This window comes from Schistocerca piceifrons, chromosome 6 (genome assembly GCF_021461385.2).
Source record: "Schistocerca piceifrons isolate TAMUIC-IGC-003096 chromosome 6, iqSchPice1.1, whole genome shotgun sequence".
NCBI classification, from domain to species: Eukaryota; Metazoa; Arthropoda; class Insecta; order Orthoptera; family Acrididae; genus Schistocerca; species Schistocerca piceifrons.
Window position 1 is genome coordinate 588810547 of NC_060143.1, and position 24044 is coordinate 588834590.

The 24044-nt window shown below is 41.3% G+C and overlaps 1 protein-coding gene across 1 annotated transcript in view; it reads left to right on the top strand.

The window, feature by feature from the left end:
* The window catches only part of LOC124802464 (cadherin-99C), a 628642-nt gene that overhangs the window by 573444 nt on the left and 31154 nt on the right, over positions 1 to 24044 (top strand). The window contains exons 18-22 of the mRNA XM_047263250.1: positions 172 to 303; positions 12302 to 12418; positions 12503 to 12749; positions 12871 to 13022; positions 13117 to 13257. Coding sequence (XP_047119206.1) covers positions 172 to 303; positions 12302 to 12418; positions 12503 to 12749; positions 12871 to 13022; positions 13117 to 13257 — 789 coding nt within the window. The remainder of the gene's footprint in view (positions 1 to 171; positions 304 to 12301; positions 12419 to 12502; positions 12750 to 12870; positions 13023 to 13116; positions 13258 to 24044) is intronic.

Genomic DNA, 24044 nt, shown 5'->3' on the forward strand with positions numbered 1-24044 from the left:
TATTTTCTATTTACAGCAACGCACATGAGTACACACCTGCACATGCGTGCCCGCACACACACACACACACACACACACACACACACACACACACCCACACACACACACACACACAGTGTTTTTACCTGTTGATATTTTATTTTACTCTAACATGAGAATACCTGATTTCAGGATCGAAATGATATACCACCAGTGTTCACAACAGTACCACGACCAGTTACTCTGGAAGACAGTGTACCCATTGGCACTACTGTAACAACTCTAATTGCAACTGATTCAGATGGGACACCACCTGGAAACAAGGTAATTACGAAGCTTTTCAGCTACATCATACCCAAACCTATATAGTTTATATCCAAATAAATGAGGAAGCTGATGAATGCTTCCTTGGAAGTGACTATTGCCATAATTTTGTGCATCTGCATATTGAATAATCTGATCAGCCCCTCCACCTCTGAATTTGATGATTGACAGAATGGAGCAGTGATCTGATGCTCAACAACAACTGAAATACAGATGCCATAAACTAAGGGCTGTTTTTGGAGATGGTGGTGGTTGGCACCCTCTCTGCGGCAAAGCTAGTAGATGAGGCACACACTGTAGTCGACTGGATGTGTAACATACGGGAAGTTATAAAGGGCATTGACAATGGCAACCATTTTCTGCCTGGGACAGTCCAACAAAATTGATGTAAACTATGTGCAGATGTGCTGGAGCTTTTTGATAGTGGGCAAAAGTGTGGCCCTTCTGGACCATATGTTCAGTGCCGAACAAATAAACAGGATGCCGTGGTAAAGATGTCATCCTGCACGTACCCCAACAAGTAGTTTGCAGTAGCTTATGACACCATGGGCACAAGAGAGATGGAATGACAACCTGACATTTGCAGCCTTTGCTGGGTATCAGGAGGACACTACATTGGGAGCCATAACCAGAAATTTGTTGAGAATGTCTCACTGATTTATATTTAAATCAAAACTCACTGCTTCGTGCCTGTCAAAGATTGCATCAAGTCCACACAGAAAGTGAGATAAAGTCTGGGCATTAGGCTCATTTTGCTCAAAATATCACTGTGATGCTTAACACACAGTTAAAAATGTGACACCTGTCATGCCTGCAACACAGATTTGGAGCCGCTAAAATAATACCTTTAAATGTTGTAAGTATTGCTCCATCACAGCCACTGCTATAATTATGTCATCCAGACAGTCTGCAGGATTTGGGATGTCCTGAATGAAATGTTTGGTTTGCAAAAATTGCAGGGAAGTGCTCTGTCTCCCCAGTCACCTGCCATCATCCAGATACCCTCTCAGTACCATCCAGGACTGGAAAAACTGAATTACATTCTCTACCAGGTTTCTGAGTAACTCTTGCCATATGTAGAGGTGAAAAATATTCTCCCCACCCCTTCCATGATGGTATTCTGCCACGCACCCAAGCTGTGCAATATTTTAGTCCATCCTTATTCCACTCCTGTTCCTGACTCCTTGACACATAGCTCGTATCCCTGTAAAACACCTAGACACAAGAATTGTTCCTTACATACTCCCACTACCATATAGTCTACTCCTGTCAGAGGCATTTCTTTTGACATCAGAGGCAGGGCGACCTGCAAAAGCACCAATAAGATCTACCAAATTAGTTGCAATCATTGAGCTTGTGGGTGCAACAACTAACAGGTTGTCTGTTCACATGTTGGCCACCACCGAGTTGCGACCAAGAGTTAGTTGCTGAGCACAAACACAACACATTGCACTTCACTTCAGTAGCTGCTTCACTGGCCATACCATCTAGATCCTTGCCAACTTTTCTGAATTGCACAACCTTCACTAGGTCCTGTCTCCACCTGCTTTTGTTCCCTTCCCTGCTCCCATTTCTGCCTCAACACATATCTATTGCCCCCCTCCCCCCAGTGCACCTTTATAGTCCTTTTCATTCTCTCCTCCCGCCCCATCCCCCTGCTGCATCTAGAACTCCACCATCCTGTCCTTCACACTCCCACAGTCAGAGTACAGCATCTTTCCCCACCATAATCTTGCTATCCCTCCCCCTCCTCTCCTCACACTTCTTCCTTACCTACACTGCTTGCCCCAGCCTAAATAGCTGCTCGCCTCAGACAGGCCTCAGTGCCCAGAGACAATAGTGGCCATATGTTTTAGAGTTGTGGTTTTTTCGTGTTTGTGTTTGTTTGTGTGTGTGTGTGTGTGTGTGTGTGTGTGTGTGTGTGTGTGTGTGTGTGTGTGTGTGTTTACACCTGGTGAAATACAATAATGAAAAGATATACATTCACCGTAAAGATGGCATGTTGAGTTGCAGCAATCTGGAGTAGGGCAGGGAAGGCAGTTGGATAGCAGGGTACGGGAGGGGTAGGAAACGAGCACTGTGTTGCGAAGTGTGCAAGGACTAGCAGGTGGCAGGACAAGGCTGCCAGGATCAGTGTCAGGGGACTGAAGGAGAGAGGGGAGAGGGGTGGTGGAGTGTAAACAGGGGACAGAAAAGGAGAGGAGCAGAGAGGGGTTTATTGGCAGAGAGCAGTGCACAATGAGGTTGAGGGTACATGTATGTGAAGGAGATGATACGACAAAGTGGGTGAAAACAATTGGCTGTAGAATATGGAGACAGTAGGTTATTGTAGGCTGAGGTTGGAACAGTTTTGGGAACAGAGAATGTGTTGTAATGATAACTCCTATCTGTGCAGTTTGGAAAAGCAGCTTTTTGTTTCGCAACCTGGGCCATATGGATCCTCCTCTCCACCACCAGCTTTTCTGAACTGCACAGTGGGAATTATCTGTACATCACATGCTGCGCTCCTGAAATTATCTCCACCTCAACTTTCTTTCCACACCCGTCACCCAAAATTTTCCGTCCTCTCTGACCTATCACCTCCCTCCCTACTCACATCTCCCCACCCTCATTATGCACTGCTTTCTGCCAGTGAATCCACCACTCTCTTCCCCTCTCTACTCCTCTCCTTTTCTGCTCTGGAAAAATTCACTTCCCCCACGGTCTCCAGGATCTGAGCCCGGCAGCCTTGTCGTGCCACCTTTTAGACCTTGCACTCAAAACTAAACAGTACTCTTCTCCCCAGCACCCACACCTCCACCCATATCACGTCATCCTGTACCCTGCACCATCCCACCCCACTGTTGACTGCTGCTTTCATTCAATGCAACAGTTGCAGTCTGCCCGCAGTGACCAGAAATTGTGGTTGTGTATGTGAGGCATGCCTGCTTGTGTGTGTGTTTTCCTTTCGGTTCTGAAGAAGACTTTGGCCAAAAGCTTAATGTGTAACTGCTTTTTCATTGTGCCTGTCTGCGACTCAATGCGTCGTCTTTAGTGAGTAGCAATTTATCCTCTTTATAATTGTTGATATTCCAGGCTAGACTTTCCACTTCTTGAAGGACTATGTCTGATAGCTTATCCAATAGACAACTTTTATATTTGCCTCTCCACTGCTCAATGTCTCCTCTGTGTGGTGAGTAGCAGTATGTCATATTGTCGTATTGAAAGGAGCATTAGTTTAAACATCTAAAACAAGAAATGGATGTCTACAAATAGAAAACAAAAATAATATACCATAATGTAATCTCTCAGGTTTTCTTGATGTGATTGATTAATGGTGTGTTTCCCAAGTGTTTGGCTGATTGTTGTCCCGCATTTTATGCACAATATTGTGACAACAACCCAGCTGACCTCTTCAGATGCTGCAAGTTGTGCTGTCATGTGTGCTTGCTCTCCAGACTCCAGCGAGACAGTGAACTGTTGTTAGCCTCAAGCCATTTTTTACAGCTGAGTTTCACTCCAAACATGCACTATATGGCTTTTGATGCTCTTTCATCAGAGCCTATACTGATATTCCATGAATTATGCATTCTCTCAGCATTTACCAGCTCTGGTGGATGTTATGATCAGCAAGAGCTTAATAAACTGAGCACTGGACACCAAGCCTTGTTTGCAAAAGAGACACATACTGAATCCTTGGAACCAATTGTGAAAAAGCTTGAAGATTGTTGTATTGGACTTTTAGTCATGTTCTGACATCAGCTTATATCTTCCTCAAAGGAAAATATTATGAGCAAACCCTTGGAATGGTGATCTGTAGTCTGTTATTGCTTGTCATGTTGAACCTATATGTGGAACACTTTGCAGCAGAGGTACTAGAATCTACCATTTCCACACTAACATCACACTGTTGATAAGTAGAAAACACATTTATGTTATGTACGGTTCTTGGGTGAGACGTCAGGTGTCATTGTGAAATTTCCACAATATTTCATTGGCGCAACTGACTGACATTGTCTGGTGCGGCAGACACACTGCTGAGGCTGTGACCAAAGCCTCCTGTTTATGACAGTCGCAGAAGAAACTGCACAGGCATGAATGTACCAAATTTGATGACCGGTAGTCTAGGTATTATGATCCGCAATGGGAGAGTGAGACAGCAACAGTCATTGCAGATTTCTTTTACTGGTCCAGATGTGTGCGTCTTCGACATTCAATGCATCTGTCCTCCACAGTGCAACAAGTTTGTCCAATTTACAATGTTCTGTAGCTACAAGCTTCTTAAAGTGAGACAATCTTTCACTGACCCTAAAAGAGCTCTAAGTTTCATTTGCAGGTGAAAGATGCATTTAACTTAATGTTTCTTAAATAATCTTCCTATTTTTGAAGAAATATTGCTGATGCATGGCAACACTGCCATTCCTCTTTGTTCCTCACTTTCTCCTGTCTCCTCACTTTGTCTAGCACATGCCGCGTGTAATGCACAGTGCATCTCTCACCCAGAATATTCATTCTCTAAAAATACAGTACAGAGGTGGCATAGCTCATCAAAGATGCTTTCAGAATCTGACATGGCTCATGATCTGTGGATCTACACCCTCAGCATGCCACTTCATTGTGCAGGATGGTGACAGCTCATGGGCTGTAAGTGTAAGTCTGTGCATCTAGGTTTATGGTACACAATGTGACACATGATGCTGTCCAGTTTTATCCACACCAATACATGCAGAAATGGTAGTTCACTATTTTTCTTCTTCTCCATTGCAAACTTGATGTTCAGTGATACAATACCAAGGGTGACATGACAAAGGTGACATCCACATATTGCTAAAAGCACTTAGGCTTCAACTTCCCAGACTTGAGTGCTCTCTCCTCAAAATCTTCTAGAAAAAGATTAACCCCATTGGGTAACTGTGACACTGTCAGCCTGTTCAAAGTATTGGTCACTGAATAAGAACTAAGTTGAGGTGAGCATGTGCTTCAACAAGTCAAGAAGATCCCTTGCAGCTTCTCACCAATCAGTAACACTGATTCCTTCCTTTTGCACTTGAGTGGAAAGAGAGAATATATTGAAACTAACAAGAGTATTTGATGGTGCAAGTCACAAGATCTGAGTTGTGAATGTAGTGTTTACATTTTTCCACTAAAGGGCTTAATCACACTGCTAGACTTTTAGCCAGGTTGTATGCTGGTGCACCACTGTGACTAATAGTTGGTCAAAGTGGTACCGTATCCTTGTGAATCTTGTTCAGTTCATATACTCTGGGAGGAACAAGTGCCTGTGTGCAAAGTCTGGCCACATTATCAGAGATTGTGCTGTTTTTGAGAAGCTCTAAAGTTCTCTGTTGTATTTTTGTGGTAAGGTCATAAGTTTCGATCTTGCAGAAGGGGCTGAACTTAACACCCACTCTGAGGACACCACCCATTTTGGATATTATTAGTTCTATTGAACAGGGAATCTTGAAACTGCACAGGGATGTTATCAAGGAAATCAAATGGGAGACTTGCTTGCTCTGACATGAACACCAGTGCCCAAAAATAATGTCTCTGACACGAACACCAGTGCCCAAAAATAATGTCTCGGCTGCAGACAGGTCAGCGCTTCAATCTCAGTGTGAGGATCCTGGTATTGTGACGTTACCAGTGGATAAAGGCAGTGAAAATTTCATCCTCTCCAGACTGACGTACTTAAGCAAGGTGAACCAGTTATTGGACAACTTGCCTATTGCCTTCTAAACTAGGACTCGACAACCAAAATACAACAAAGAACTTCAGAACAGTCTTTGATGTTGTGGCCAACAACCTTCATACACAGGCATCTGTTCCTTTCAGACTATGCAGATTGCCCAAGATTCATAAGGGTACTGTGCCACTTCAAGTAATTGTCAGTAGCACTGGAACACCGACATACCATCTGACTAAACATCTAGCAGCACAGTTGAGCCCTTTAGTGGGAAACATGAGTACCACTTTCATAACTCAGATGACTTCATCCATTGGCTCAAGAACTTGTGACTTGCACCATCAGATATTCTCATTAAGTTCAATGTGGTCTCACGTTTCACTGGAGTGCCAATGAAAGGTTCAGTGTCGCTCATTGGCGAGAAGCTGCAAGGAGAACTTGTTCATTTGTTTAAGCACATGTTTGTCTTGACGTACTTTTTATTCAATGACCAGTACTTTGAACAGACTGATGCTGTCACAGTGAGTAATCCTTTGTCACCTGTTGAGCCCAATCATTTTAGGAACATTCCAAAGAGAGAGCACTCCAATCAGTGGAGTTGAAACCTACAAGACTCTTTTTTGTTATCTGGCACCATGGCATTCACTTTTGCAATACCTAAATTCACTTCATTAGAACATCGAGTTTATGATGGGGATGGAGAAAAATGGTGAACTACCATTCCTGGATGAGTTGGTGGGAAGAAAAGAGGATGGCACCTTGCACCACACCGCATACCTTAAACCTGCACATGTGGACTTATACACCAGCTGTCCCCTTCCTGCACAACAAAGTGGCAAGCTTATGATGTTGGTCCACAGAGGATGAGCCGTATTGAATTCAGATGGCTATCTGATGAACTACACCATCTCCACATCATATGTTTAGAGAATGGATATTCTGAATGAGAGGTTCACTGTGACTTATGCCTAGCGTGTGCTAGGCAAAGTGAGGAGATGGAAGAAAATGAGGAACAGAGAGGAATGGTCATCTTGCCATATGTTGGCAGTGTTTCTTCAAAAATAGGAAGATTATTCAAGAAACATAAAGTTTAATGCATCTTTCACCCGCAAGTGAGCCCTGAGCTCTTTTAGGATCTGTGAAAGATGATCTTGGTTTAAGAAGACCTGGTTTCTACGAGGGCTATCCACAAAGTACATTACGTTTTGGAATTAAAAATAAATAAAGTATTGGAATTTTTTTAATTATATACAGATGAAAGCCACACTTAAATACTACTTTTCTACATATTTGCCATTTAAATTAAGGCACTTATCGTAGCGATGGACGAGCTTGGAAATTCCTTCATCGTAAAATTCGGCCGCCTGCGCCTTCAACCACGTGGTTACCTCTTCTTGAAGCTGTGCGTCGTCATCAAAACGCTGCATAGCCAACCACTTCTTCATTGCTGGGAATAAGTGGAAGTCGCTCGGTGCCAGGTTGGACTGTACGGCGGATGAGGAAACAACTCCCACTTAAAAGATTCGAGGACTTCACGAGTGGCATTTGCCGTGTGGGCCCGGGCATTGTCGTGAATCAGCAAGATTTTTGAGCCCAACTTTCCCCTGTGCTTGTTTTGTATTGCTCTTCTGAGGTTGTGCAGAGTTTGGCAATACCTTTGAGAGTTTATTGTAGTGCCTCAAAAGACAGTCGCCATCACCTTCCTTGCCGACATTGTCTGCATGCATTTCTCGGGTTTTTGGGGGGAATTCGTGTGCCCCCACTGCATTGACTGCAATTTTGTCTCACAGTTCACATGCTTAACCCATGTTTTGTCACCAGTAACAATGCGATCGAGTAATGAGTCGCCATCTTTCTCGTAAGCGTCCATAAACGTTAACGCTGCAGCCATTCGCTGATTTTTGTGAATCTGTCAAGATTTTTGGTATCCGTCTTGCACAAAACTTGTGGTAACCAAGCTTTTCGGTAATGAATTCGTGCAACAAACTTCATGAAATTTGTGGAAAACTCATAGAGACTTCCGTTATTGTGAAATTATGGTTTTCACGGACCGTGGCATTGACTTTTTCGACAAGTTCGGCAGTCACTATGCTGGGTCTTCCACTTCGCTCTTTGTCGTGAACATTAGTTCAGCCATTTTTAAATTTTATGACCCATCGACGCACTCCACCTTCAGTGATTATGTTGTCCCCATACACTTCACAAAGCTGCCAATAGATTTCTATCGGTGTACAGTTTTTTGCAATCAGAAACCTTATTACAGCACGCACTTCACGCTTCGCGGCATTTTCGATTAACGCTGACATTTCAGACTGTCACAGTAACTCAACGGAGTACAGCACGAATCTCTCACTAGCACGGCAGGATGCCGACTGAGCGGCAGAATGCCATGACACCAAGATAGCTGCACTAGCCCCGCCCCTAACGGACACAAACGAAAACGTAATGTACTTTGTGGATAATCCTCGTATAAGATTTCCTGCAACTACAAGCTGGCATACATTGAAAAAGCCTGTTAGAACATAAGCACTGAACATCAACAGCACACATATCTGAACTGCCAGAGAAATCTACAGTGCCTGAGTTTAGTACAGGGCACAGTGTGGAATACAAAAACACCAGAGTTATCTCATTTACCTCTTCATACTGGGGTAGAGTGGAAATTTGCAGCTCAGCTAACCAGCTATAAAGGGACACAGGATAGTAACTTAGTACAGCTTGGTATCTAGTGCTGGCCATGTTAAAATCACAGTGACTGCAAAGAAGATCTGTTGTACATACAAAGGATGACTGCTGTGGTGAGATAGATACACGATTGACAATGGTGACAACAGGCACATGCCAGTGTGGACACATAGGTCGGCAGGCAGCTCCTGACAGAGGGTGCTGGGGTGGCTGATGGCACAGTACAGTATGACTGACAGCCTCTGCACTTATATCAAATCTGTCCATTCTCCGTCTGGCTAGTGGCGTAGCTGTCTCCCCACTACTGGTCAGGATATTTGCGCTACTGGTCACTGAATTTGATGCGTTAATACACCTGCACAGTTTCTTCTCAGTCTGGCATAAATAGGGGGCTTCAGTCAGAGCCTCAGCAAAGTTTTTGCTGCACTTGAAGATGTCGACAAAATATTGTGAAAATTTCATGACAATGTCCCATGTCTCCCCCAAGAACCGTATTTACCACTAGTCCACCTGTAAAGCCTCAAGCAACACAACACATTTGTGGTGTGCCCTCGTGGAACAAGAAATTTGATGAGTTCCTGGAACATTTAAACTCTGTCCATTGTAATAAAAAATTCATGGTGGAACTTCCCTTGGCTTATTAGTTGAGAAAAGACTAGTCATCCCTGTGTCACAACATATACAGAAAACCCATGAACAATGACCTCTAACTTCATGCCCTGAGCCCCCCACCATCTGTCACATTTGCTGCTAAAGTCTGGTACTTAGAGCTTGAACACTTTCAGACAAGGAGGGCCTTGCAGAAGAATTACAGCACCTACAAATAGTTTTCTGAAGGAATGGGTACTAAATTGAGTGGGCATTGCAGACAAATTCAAGACTGCCTGAGAAAGAGTTTGAGACTGATTTAGAGTAAGAGAAACCAAGAATCACTTACCTACCTTATGCTGGCCTAATTTAAGAAATACTGCTAGACTTCTACTAAAACATGGCATCCCATTTATTTTGCTCCCATCCACAAATATAAAAGTGAAAGTGAAGATGAAGAGAGATCTCTCACCCCTCCCTTTCTCTCTCTTCATCTTCACCTTTCTCTCCTTTATCCCACTCCCCCCCCCCCTCCCCCCTCCGCACCCTCTCCCTCTTCCTACATCTCTTTTTGTTGTACCCACTGTACTCTTTTCTCTTTTTCATTTTGTTGTGAGGCTACAGAGTCATCTGTCCAAGAACCTGCCTCTTTCCTGCTGCCTCCTCCGTGTGTCCTACCCTTCTCCATGCCCAATTGCACCTGGCAAGGCAACAGCTGTTAATAATAGGGTATGAGTAGTCTTGCCATGGACATAGGAGTGTGCATTAGAGGGTCTGAATGGTTGTATGTGTGAATCTGTGTACTGTTGCTAGAAAAGGAGATAGCACTCAAAAGCTAGTGTGAATGGTGTTTTCCATTATGTGTTCCTGTGCTCGATGCATCGATCTGCTATTGGATGCTGCTTGCTTTCCCTTATTTTACACATTGTTAAAATGTTGTCATTTGTGCTGCCATTGTAGAACAGAAGAATGGTTGTAAGTTGTACTACTGCAACACAGCAAAACATATTTCATGAAGGAAGGAGTAGTAGCATAGTAAATGCTATAGTTATCATATCTGACTCCTAATTTAGGTACTATGAATTTGGAACATGTAAAATGCAATTGTGAAAAGTGGTGCCAGTAGCCCATCTACAAAGGTTGCCATCTTTGCCTAAGAATACAAGGAAAAAAATTATGCTTCCTTTTCAGCTCAGTGACTGAAATATGGTAGCACTAACTTGGAAATAAACGGGAAGTGTGTTTAAAGTTCTGTATGTGTAAGATCATCATGAATATACTAACATTACAAATCAGAGATAAAGTGTTAGTAGGAAATGTGATGAAGAGTAACAAATCCAAAATGAATTATACAGAAATCTTTGTGTAACTTCGATTTTTCACTCTTTTTGATTGATAGTGACGGGGAGGGGGGAATACTCCAATCATTATTGCTGCTGGACAGTTGGCATTCGATAATGCTCCCTGTTGTAAGTGTATATCACAGAGATTATGTATGTATTAAATTAGAATGACTCATATGCTTATTAAATAAACTTCTAGTATGTATAATAAAAATATTTTTCTTAGCACCACTATGCATATTTTTCATAGCCACAGAACATACTGTATATTACAGTGAGGCAGCTCTCTGAGTGCAAAAAACGTATCTGGCAGTAGAAGACAGTTTTGTGTATTGTGAGTGTCTTCAAAAGCAGAGACTTGGTTTTTTTATTGTAACTCACACTTTAGAGTAACAAAATATATTGAACACAACTTTATAGCAACAGATTGAAATTGTCTATTAATAAACACAAATAAACTATATTATTTCTTGATGGAAATTGATATAAGCCCTAATTACTGATAGAACTAAATTATATATTTTGATTATCCTTCGAAACTATACTATTAGAAATAATCTACTGTCCATTAATGAACTTTTGCTGTTTGATTATGACCAGCATTACTATTTGAACTTACGTTATTATGAATACATACATAATATATCAAAAGTGTGATGTTCACTACAAGAAACAATGTTAGGTATATATATGTTCTCATGCTGTCTGTTTGGCTTGTCCCATATCATATACACTCCTGTACATTAAATGATTGGGTGAATCAATAGAGAAGTAGTGCAGTAGAATAGTGCCTGATTGAAATTCGTGTAAGTTCAAGCACTATGACTTTGCCTTGCAAGTTTGTTGTAAGTATGAGATTAAGCAAAGTTTCTTCTAAGCTCGGCAGTGGCAGAAAAAACACGCACGCACGCACTACACACACACACACACACACACACACACACACACACACACACACACACATATTAGTTGAAGCACTATAACACACAAGTCTAAATCAGCCCAGGTAAACAGCATAAGTCATAGTTCACTGGAAGAGACAAAAGTTTGATAATAGTAACAGAAAATGTGTCCACCACCAGGTGACCTAACTTTGCTTGTTACTGAAGTTCACATTTCTGCCAAAGGCACTCTCACTGGACCTTGGCATATCAGTACAAGCATATCTTCCATTTACACATCTGGCAGGATTACTAAACTCAGTATTATGACAGGTATGCATTATTTGTACTTGATTGCCTTTTATACAAGAGGAAGTCAATGGAACTACAAATGAAGACAGTTAGCTCATCACAAAAAAATGATCAATCAGTCTACTACTAGATTAAATCAAATAAACCTGGGAATTTAACTTTTAAATGCACTACCTTCACAAGCACACATTGTCTCACTTATGAGTTTTTAAGTCTGTGGTACAAAATTATCCAAAAAAGGTGTTCTACACAATGGAGAAATTAATGGATTGTACTAAGGAATATTTTACATTTTGACTTTTATTGTCTTTAATCTGTGTGTTTTTACTGGTTTACCACTTTACTGCAGTGTGTTATTGTTTACTAGCTTATATTATTTTTCTTAGTCCTGCAAATTCTTGATCAGCTTAAGGCCTTGACACACCCTCTTACATCAAACTCTGTTGAAATTACAACAAAGTTATAGCATGTGCAATGCACAATAACGGATGAATAATTGGAGCTGAATTTGCACTTCTTTGTCATAGGTTCGATATGAACTTATTGGAAGAGGAAAAGCAAACAAATACTTCCAGATTGATTCTGATACAGGTGTTATACACGTTCGAGATGACCTACGGAAAGAAACACTCGATGAATACCAAGTAAGTAATATTTTGGTAAATGCAAATTTTCAGTAGTGTAAAGCTCTGCAGTGCTTTGTACATTACCACTTTTATTTTTTCTAGGTCGATATTAAAGCCTATGATCTCGGTGAACCACAGTTGTCATCTGTGACATCAGTACCTGTTTATGTCCGCCACGTGGCAACTGTTCCACCAGATGAAGGGCTGGGCTTTGCTGACACTTCTTATACTGTAGAGATTCCTGAGAATGCAACTGCAGGCACCCTTATAAAGACACTTACAATTTTGAACATCAGAGCTCAAGACATAGCTCCTCTTCGGTGCACAATAACAGATGGTGACATTCAAGGTTAGTCTTCAGTGCATCTTAAATCAACTACAAACAACGTATTCCTCAATAAGGTACTTTTCATTAACTGTCATTATTATCACAGCAAAATTAATAGACTTATTCTCATTTCATTTATAAGGTCTCTTCTACACAAATGTGACAAAGGATCGGAACTGTGAATTAAGGTTAAGAACTGCTGGTCTGGACCATGAAAGAGTGCAACAGTATCAGGTGGCTATAAAGCTAGACACTCTTTCTGGTTTGGTGAATCAGATGAGAAACAGCACTACTGTAAGTAAACGTGAGAATTTTATATCTCTGTACTGTCTACTTATTGAGGTAATTGATAAGTCTAATCTTCTGGACTATGGTTCTTACATTCCAGGTTAAGATTCAGGTTGTAGATGTGAATGACAACAAACCTGAATTTATATTCCCAGAACCAGACCAAAAATTTTCAAAGGGAAAATACTTTGGGGCAATTGCAGCAGATTCACCTATTGGGACATCTGTTTTGCAGGTTAAAGTAAGTGAAATATTCCATATAACTAATAAACCTCTTTGTGTGTAACTCGTTCATTCATTCATTCATGCTGGTTTGAGAAGCCAGAGATGGCAATCATGTGTGCATGAGATGTGCATGCTTTTATGAATGAATGTGTGTATGTGTTTCCCTTTCAGAAGAAGGCTTTGCCTGGAAGCTAATGTGTAAGTGTCTTTTCATTGTGTCTAAATGCAGTTCAGCACGTCATCTTTACAGTGAGTAGCAGTCTATATGTATTTGTGTCTGGAGAAAAACAGCTCCTCTGCTTCCTGCTGCTGTAGTGTTAATATTATTATTGTTTTTGAGACTTTTGGCCTGTAGGCCATCTCTGTGTTCTGGAGTTTTAGTTAGTAAGATTACAAATATCTACAAATTTCATAATTACTTTTAAAACAAATACATTATTTTGATGAAGTAGAGTTGCTATAGTAGCTGGTAAAGGTTGATGAGATCTGATTAGTCATTGCATGAAATTGGCTTGCTGGTTTGCATGCAGTTTATATTAGAAAAAAAAGTTTGATATCCCATACAGATATTCAATCACTTTTTCAATGAAGATTATCTTGAATGTGTATTCAGTTAAGATGGTTAGAAAATGATCTGTACTTAAATCTCATATGAATTATAGGACTTCCTTGCCAAAAAGCTATAAGTTTCACTGGGAAGTGAAAACAGTGTCTTGTAACCTGTGCTTGCCTACAGAAAAGTGCAGTCCACTCTGCCACTCCCTGAGGTTTTGGACCCATCAACATTACTGTGGAAGTATTCTGGGTAATTATCAGCAGTGCAGGTTTTACTAATTATTCTGTGCGGGCATTTGGTTTTGTTGGGAAGTAGAAGACATCAGCAACTGAAATAATTTTGTTATGTTTGTCATCTGTATTAGGATATGGTAGCATTCCTTGATAATTTGGTAAAATGTTCTTTAAATTTATGGAGCTTGTACACAATTATGTTTTTAGAGTAGTGTTTATTCTCTGTCTACTCATGTCATCTGGAAACCATCTGCAAATTTTTGTCTCAGTGGGTACTCAGTTACAGAAAGTAGTTTTGGGAGCAATATATCCATCATTAATTTCCATTGTAAGGCATCGGACATTTCTGTGGCTTCCACTAACGGTGCATTTGTTGCCATTGAATGAACATGTAGCTCCTAGGTGTGTCCTGATGCAGCTAAATTAGAGTTTTCTCAGTTCCGAAATTGAATTCCTGTTGCCTCTGCAGAATAACATGCTTCCTTAGTCAGTTTCAGATCTTATTAGGTCACTGCATATTAATAGTAGAATATTACTATCAACTCACCACTATATTCTTGTAACCAATCACAATGCGTTGAGACGAGGCTGGATCTTGTAGTGGTCAAAATTTTTAAGGCCATTACAACATATATAAAACAGCACTTGAGTGCAACATTAGCGCATTCAGTGAAAATTATTTGGAGTGCCAGCAGGAAGAATTTAAAGAGATAAGTCATAAATACTTATTGGTAGAAGCAAAATGCCTTTGGACTACAGTTATTCAAATAAATGTACAAGTCACCTAAGAGAACGAAATAATAACTTGCCCTTTATCAGTTACAAAACTCTCAGGGCTGTTACTTAGTGTTTAGATTATGATTGAGTTGTAGTGCATTTTTAATGGGTGGTGAGCTGGCTGATATCAACACGAGGGAGGTGTGCTGCAGAGAACTGGCAACACTTCGGTAGCGGCACATAGTCAGTGGCTGAGGCAAGTTGACAGTGGTCAGAGGTGGGTACCCGGCTTTGGTGGTGTGCCAGAAGGTGCTCAGGAGACAAATGCGTCTCTCACCAGTCAGCAGGGGTTTTTTTCTTTTCCCCGTGGACAACACATGTTTTCTTCCTCGGCTCTACACAAGTCCTTCCAGGGCAATGCCTTTACATCCTCCAGACTTATGTGGATGGTTGTGTCTGTACATTTGATTGGCTCGATCATATTCTTCTTCTTGATCTTTATTGTTCACTACCATTATTAAACGTTTTTTCCTGCCCAAAATTTCCAAATTATTGTGGTAAGAAGGTAGGACCGTACAGAGACCTTACATTGGCTAGTATTCCTTCACTGGGCAAGCTCCATGTCACCAGTCCGCTTCAGTGCATTTTTTTCCCACACTCCTCTCAGCAAGAGAGATGTGAAAAGGCATTCATGGCAGGCATTCTTCCCCTTAGTAAACTGCTTATCATCATTTCACATTAGTGTTTTGTGTCCTGTATAAGAATCCAATTATAGCCCTGTCTGGTACACTGCAAATATCTTATCTCCAGTTTCGAAAGGTGTTTGCAGTCCTTCTGGAGATACAGAAAAACAATCTGGTGGATGACAGTGTGGATGTCCTGGAAAGGGATGATTCCTTTTCGGCTCATAGGCACCTGCACACCTCCTTTAGGAGTGGTCAGGGCCTGGGAGAGAGGGAAGGCAGGTCTCTGTCCGAAGGCCCATTACACAACATTCATCTTAGGTGCAGAAAATTATTTACAGAGTATAATTTTTTGCATTTTAGTCACAGTGGTGTGGAGGTAAACTCCTAAATTGTCTTTATATTCAAATAGTTTTACTCCATGTTTGTGTCAGTGTTCATCTACAATTTATATAGCCACTGTAATACAAGTCCTTAAATTTGAGCTTTTCTTAATATATGTACAATTGTAAATGATTTGTACCTTTACCCATACATTGATTACAGTGACATTCTGAGAAGAAAAAACAAAACCTTACATTTTCAAATATTGTCATCTATCAAACCTATCCATTGGCCACAAACATCTACGGTAAAGTTTAGCAGAGGATGAGGGTCCGAAAGGAAGCAAGAGAGTAATTTATTTGAAACAGTTATTGGATCTAATGAGCACCCATGACATACGACATGAATACAGATAGCATTTAATGCTACAACAGATGATAAAAGTTTGCGCCATCAGATGCCATGCATGCCTGACGCTAATGGAACATTAACCGCTGCTTGTAGCAGTTGTGCAGATGATTCTTGTGATGAGATCCATTTCACATTCCACAGGATCACAATATCTGAGAGATTTCATGGCTCCTCATCTAAATTCAGTATAGTTGGGGGCTAGGGACCTGGTCCATGATGCCCACCTAGTCCATCAATGTGGGAATTACCTGTTCAAATACCTATGAACAGAACAAATCTCTCATGTATCACAATCCTGTGGAGTCTGAAATGAATCATTTGCAAGAATCCTCTGAGCAACTGCTGCACTCAGAGAAACTCCTGATATGCTCAAGAATTTCCGGCATTCAATACTCCATCAGTGTCGGGTATGGGTGGAGCCTGATGGTGCAAACTTTGAGCTATATTCAAGCTGTGCATCGTGTGTACTCGTTATGTCCTCATTATGTCTCTCATTTTTTCCTTGGCATATCTTTGAATGCTCAATTACTACAATGTCATTTCTTACTTCTTTCTCCATGAGTGCATAATCTTAATATATGATGGTATCTTAATAACTTCCCTCAATAAACCATAACTTCTCTCTCACAAAAGCTCATTTACCTCATCAACTCACTTCAGTACATCAATTTTTCATGAACCTTCATTAAATATTAATGATGATGCTTCTTTTCCAAAGGTGTGTTCCTCTTACATTACTTATTTCATCACAACCAACACTTCATCAACAAAATAATAACTTATAATAATATTTCACTCCCATGGTCCAGATGGGTTACTACTACAAAAATCTTATAGTATGTTCTTATCTCTCATTCCTGGAATTTATCGCATGTATTCTAATGCTACCTGTGCAGTTTTATGGTATTTCCCACTTGTGGAAACATGCTGTCACTGTTATTATCTTACTAAATTATCATGGCCTGTACTTATCAAACATTGACACTACCATTCATTATACATATCTCAAAATAATTACCACAACTGTAGCTCAACTCATTTATATCCACTGCTGATCTGTCTGAATAAATATCTCAGTTTCTTACTTGAATTTATCCTCAGTATGAAATCCAACTGTACAGCTTATCACTTTTCCCTCACATTTTTCCACACTTATCAAAGCTTTGGGTTAACACAAAACTAATACAAACTCTCTGACATCACATCTATGTCTGATTCTGTTTTCCATTTGATCACTGGGTTTACCATTTGATCACTGACAAATTTTCTGTGTCCGACTTTATGAAACTTCCTGGCAGATTAAAACTGTGTGCCCGACCGAGACTCGAACTCGGGACCTTTGCCTTTGGTGGGCAAGTGCTCTACCATCTGAGCTACCGAAGCACGACTCACACCTGGTCCTCACAGCTTTACTTCTGCCAGTATCTCATCTCCTACCTTGCAAACTTTACAGAAGCTCTCCTGCGAACCTTGCAGAACTAGCGCTCCTGAAAGAAAGGATACTGTGGAGACATGGCTCAGTCACAGCCTGGGGGATGTTTCCAGAATGAGATTTTCACTCAGATGGTAGAGCACTTGCCCGCGAAAGGCAAAGGTCCCGAGTTCGAGTCTCGGTCGGGCACACAGTTTTAATCTGCCAGGAAGTTTCATATCAGCGCACACTCTGCTGCGGAGTGAAAATCTCATTCTGGTGTCTGACTTTATATTTGATGCCAAATCACTCCTTCTTGATTCCAAACATTTTGTGCCCTCTGCCATGAACCAATTTAAATTTACAAGTGTGTTTTCTGGTGTGAGTGCATCCCTGCCATTTTCGTCTTTTACGTGACCTTATGTTTCTTGTATTGTCTGCATCACATAACAGTCTAAAATTTGTGAGCAATGAATTTACCAGTACTGTGTCAGATGATGCATTCTGTAATTGTGGTGCAACATGTGACATTTTGACCCTGCACTGTCCCACATCAGGTATCTCATTTCTATCAATTACTGACGAGCTGGGATTGACACATTCTGTTGCAGTGCTGCTGCTATTCCCATCTACAACTTCACATTGTGGCACAACTGCTTCTTGCGGTGGCAGATCAGCCTCCTAATGTAACACAACATGGATGTAATTTGAGGCCTTGTCAATTACATCGGTACTTCCAGTGATTACTTCACAGATGTCGCATATTATTTGCTCATCTGCATCTGACCTCACTATTTCTGGTTGTTACTCATCCTTTGCATCACTCATTTTGTGTGCAGAACTGCAGTGCACATTATCTTTTGCACCTTCCATCAATAATATTTTCTTCCACAGTTTGAAATTATTAGACAAAGCTTTTCACATCTCTGGAAATGTTGTATTCATGTGTTCTGTTAAATATGTGTGGCTTTCTGTAGCTCTCTCCCCATTGCATTGCCCCTGCCAAACATTAATTGCACTGGATTTTCTTTACAGCTGGCATTCTGCAGAAACCTTAAGGGGCTCCGGAACGCCCTATACTTGCAATGTTAAAATAATGCTTATAAATTACATCTTTCCTCACAAAGTATTTGATGTAGGAAGTTGAACTTTTTACAGATTATTTATTGGAATATGGGCTACAACTTAACACAGGGATTTTACAAAATTTTAGTTCAGTTATTAAAAATGATTTTTTTTCAATTGTAATGAAAATTCACAACTTTTTTTGCAATTTTTTATTTATATATTCAAAAATATACAGTTTTTTTGGAAAAAGGCTGTGTTAAATTATGCAGAAGGTACTGTGTAACATTTACTGAAAGTTTGAAACAAATATGTTTGGAAGATCCTTAGAAAACATGTAATTAGTATGAGAAAATGAAAGTTTTGGGAATCGAGCGACAAAGATTGGATTAACTTTTTAGTGCATTCCAGGTCCATAGGATGGATTATCTTCATCCTCTGCAGACTCCTCCTCCAGCTTCCTCTTGTTCCTCCTCCTGTTTACTCTTGCTTGTATTTCTAGACTCTTTACAGCCCTGTCTGCAGCCCGAAGGCGTTCCTTGTCTAAAGCAAGCATCGCTCGTTGTTGTGTTCGTAGATTTTGCTACCATTTTCTTCAGTTGCAGTTACTCCAACACTGTTCCAAAAGGTGGTCATGTATGAACACTTATCACATTTCAGTTGTATTTCACTAGCAAGTCCTACGTGCTTTATTATGGAGAGTTCCAGACCAACTTCACTACAATGAATACGTCTTACACAGTTTGAAAAAATTCCTTTGAGAACCGACATATCAAATATTTCATTCACATCCGATTCGCCCATAAAACATTCATAGTTTTCACTCACTGAACCAAGCTTCTTCTGTGAAGTATTATCTTTCCTACTTTGACAGCTATGGGCAGGTGTACTTGAGAGGTTAGGTTCACTCACTTGGTTATCGTCTTTATTGTTTACAGTAATAACATATACCTTTGGCTTTCCAACATTTCTCCTTTTCTTAAAAGCCTTCAGAGGATTTCTAATAACTTTACTTTTACTCATTATTATACTTCAACAAAACAGAGACTCAAGAAACAGAATTAATTACGAATATTTTCGAGATAACGACAGAGTAAATAAACATGAAACAATCGACAATCGCACCAGCGATATGTATTGAACCATCACAGGTTATCCACAACACATACTTTATCTCACCTCACTAAAATGTACCTGATGAACACGGATGTTAATAATAACACCATTTGACTGCAGTTTAACAGCGCCACAGTGGGTCACGCCCATGTAGAACACATTTCAAAAAAAATTTAAAAATAGTTGTCATCTTCGGAATTGAATAAATTATATATCTATTAAAAGGTAATAGTCTGCAGATTCAGAAAATGCAAAAAAGTAAAAATTGAACTTTTCATGATTTTGAGCCTTTCCGGAGCCCCTTAATATGACACTCCTGGAGACGTTCAGTTATCTGTAACAATCTCTCCATTGAATTGCTCCTGGGGAACAATAATCACATTGGATATGCTTTACAATTGGCATTCTGCAGAAGCCTTATTACGACTCTCCCGGTTGCGTCGTTATTGCCTCTCTGTAACACAGCTGCCGGACTACCGCAAGTGTCTCAACAACATTGTTGGAGTATTTCTGCGTGTGCCTTTCTGTGAGAATGCTTCCTGCATATAGCGAGGACATCACCGTGGAACCTGTTCTGGTTGTCCAATAAACTGTCTCCGAGTCACAGCTGCTAGCTTACTGTAAAACTTACACCATCTCATTGCTGCTGCTATTCCACAATAGCTTCACCATTGCACAACCATAGACATTATGTGGAGGACTATTGATGATACTCTTGCTGCCATTCTAGAAATGCTTCTCTACCTCACCATTTCCAGTTAAAACACACTGCTGAAGTCTTTGATGACTCCTATCATTCTGCCGTGTTCTCACCATGAAACCACATCTAGATGTCCAGTAGTTCATAACAGAGGCACAGCACCCGGCTTACCGCAGCCCTCCTATCCTCACGTTGGTGCTGGGACATAGAAGTAGCTTCGCCATCAGACAACTGTGGGTATTCTGCAGCCGCCTCACCACAACATTATGCCTGCCCTTCAGGAATCACCTCTCCATCTCATGGGTGCTGGTAACTGCCTCTATGACTGCTGTAGTATTTCTGCATTTAGCAAGGGTCTCACAATGGAACCTCTTCTGGATGTTCAATATTCCGGTTTCAAGGCACATCGTGTGGCTTGCTGTAACACTCCCTCCATCACATTGCTGCTGGGACTTGGAAATCATTTTGCCATTACAATACAATAGACATTCTGCAGACGGCTCAATATGACACTCCCACGGGGATTCAGTTATTACCTCCCTTAATGTGGCTCCATGACACTATTAGGGTATTTCTGCAAGTGCCTTCCTATGACAATACTGCTGACATTTAACAAGGATGTCACTGTGAAACTTCTTCTGGATGTCCAGTAGTCTTTTAGCAAAACTAAGCTGTGGGCTATCTGTAACTCTCCCCCCATCGCATTGCTCCTGGGAAACAGAAAAGCCATCAGATTTGCTTTGCAACAGGTATTCTGCAGACCCCTTAATAAGATAATCCCACTAGTGTTCAGTAGTTCCTCTGCATAAGACGGCTGCTGGCCTATTGCAGGTGTCTCGACGATGTTGTTGGAGTCTTTCAGTGAGTGCCTTTCTATGAATGTGCTGCTCGCATTTAGCAAGGGTCTCACAACAGAACATGTTCTGGGTGTCCAATAAACTGTCTGATGCACAGCTGCTAGCCTACTTTAAATCTTGTGTCATCTCATTGCTGCTGGGACACCATAATTGCTTTGACGTTGCACTATCACAGACATTCTGCAGAGGTCTCTCAATGACACTGTAGTTGCTGTTCTAGAAATTCTTTTCCATCTCAACATTTTATGGGTTACTACAGTGTCTCTCCAACACACTGCTGGAGTCTGCGACGGCTTCTATCATTCTGCAATATTCTCACTGTGAAATCACATCTGGGGGCCCATTTGAAACTGAGGCACAGCTACCGGCTTACTGTAACCTCACTCCCTCACATTGACTATGGGAGACAGAACTTGCATTGCTATCAGACTAATACAGTCGATCTGCAGACACCACACAATGAAACAATGCTGCTTTTCAGGAATCACTTTTCTATCTGATGGGTGCTGGCCTACCACAAGTGTCTCTATGACACTGCTGGAGTCAATCTGCAAATGCATTTCTCTGACACTGCTTCTGGAATTCTGCTAGGGTCTCACCATGGACTATCTTCTGCATGTCAAGCAGTCTTTCTGTGATACGAAACTGATTTCTTTTGTAACTCTCTCCCCAACACCTCGATACTCGTACACAATAACTGCATCACCATTGCAATACAATAGTCATTCTGCCCCTCAGGAAATGCCTCTCCATCAGTGATGGATTAGTATGCCAGCAGCCAGATGGATCAATATTGCAGCCCACTGGTGTTCAGTCATTACCTCCCACAACCCGGCTAGTCTTCTACTACAAGCATCTCCACGAGACTATAGGAGTATTTCAGTAAGTGCCTTTCTATGACAATGCTGCCAACATTTAGCAAGGGTATCAAAATACAAACTCTTCTGCACGTCCAGTAGTCTTTTTGGGAGAATAAGGCAAAGGCCTTCTGTAAATCTCTCCCCCTTGCATTGCTCCTGGGAAGCAGTAATCACTTTGCCATGCAGTAGAATAGGCATTCTGCAAACACCTTAATATGACAAATCTGCCGGTACTCAGTTATACCTCTCCATAACATGACTATTGGCCTACTACAAGTGTCTGAACGACATTGTTCCAGTATTTCTGCATGTGCATATCTTTGAGATTGCTGCTGGCATTTAGCAAGGGTCTCATAATGGAACCTTGTCTGTGTGTCCAACAATGTGCTTCTGAGACACAGTTGCTTGCTTACTGTAACTCTTGTGCCATCTCATTGTTGCTGGGACACTAATATTGCTTCACCCTTACACTAATATAGGGATTCTGCAGATGACTCTCAGTGACACTGTTGTTGCTGTCCTAGAAATGCTTCTCCATCTTACCATTTCTGGGCAACAGAAAATCTCAATCCATAACACTGCTGAAGTGTGCAACGGCTCCTACTATTCTGCAACAATCTCATCATCGGACCACATCTGCGTGTCCAGTACTCTCTAATCGAGTCACATCTGCCAGCTTACTGTAACACTCGATAAAACACGTCGAGCCTGGGACGTAGAAATTGCTTCACCAGGGCAATACTACAGGCGTTCTGCAGATGTCTTAATATGGCACTCCTGGTGGTGTTCAGTTATTGCCTCTCTACAACACTACTGCTAGCCTACTGCTAGTATCTTGACAACATTGTTCGAGTAGTTCTGCAAGTGCCCTTCTATGTGAATGCTGCTGGCATTTAGCAAGGGTTTCACCAAGGGAACCTTTTCTGGGTGTCCAATCGTCTGTCTCCAAAGCACAATTTCTAACTTACTGCAACCTGTGTACCATCTCATTGTTGCTGGGACACTAAAATTGCTTTGCCTTTGCGCTACTATCACTTAGCCCTTGTGAGGCAAACTAGGAGCTACTTGATTGAGAAGCAGTAGTTGCAGTCTTGTTAACTGTCATATGGCCGGTAGGCCTCTCCGTATCCGTATCCAGTGATGCTTGAGGGCTGAGGATGACAAGCCAGGCGGTTGGTACCATTGGGCCTTCAGAGCCTGTTTGGGCAGAGTTTAGTTTAGTTTGCACTACTATATGCATTCTACAGATGTCTCTCAATGACATACCTGTTGCCGATCAAGATGTGCTTTTCCATCTCACCATTTCCGGGCAACTGCAAATGTCTATCCGTCACACTGCTGAAGTCTGTGTGGCTCCTATCTCTCTGCAACATTCTCACTGTGGAAACGTATCTGGGTGTCCAGTAGTTTGTAACTGAGGCACAGCTGCTGGCTTACTGTGACCCTCATTCCGTCACATTGACGATGGGACACAGAAGTAGCTTCACCGTCGGACTACTACAGTCATTCTGCAAACACCTCACAGTGACACTATGCTGCCCTTCAGGAATCACCTCTCCATCTCACGGGTACTGGTCTATAGGAAGTGTCTCTATGACACTGCTGTAGTCATTCTGCAAGTGTGTTTCTCTGAGACTGCCGATGACATTCTGCTAGAGTGTCACCACGGAATGTCTTCTGCGTGTGCAGCAGTCTTTCTGCGATACAAAGCTGATGGCTTGCTGTAACTCTCTTCCCATCACATTGATACTCATACAAAGTAACTGCTTTTTCATTGCAATAGAATAGCCATTCTGGGATGCCTCAATATGAGACTCCTGCTAGTGTTATGTCACTTCTTCTCCGTGACATGGCTGCTGGCCTATTACAA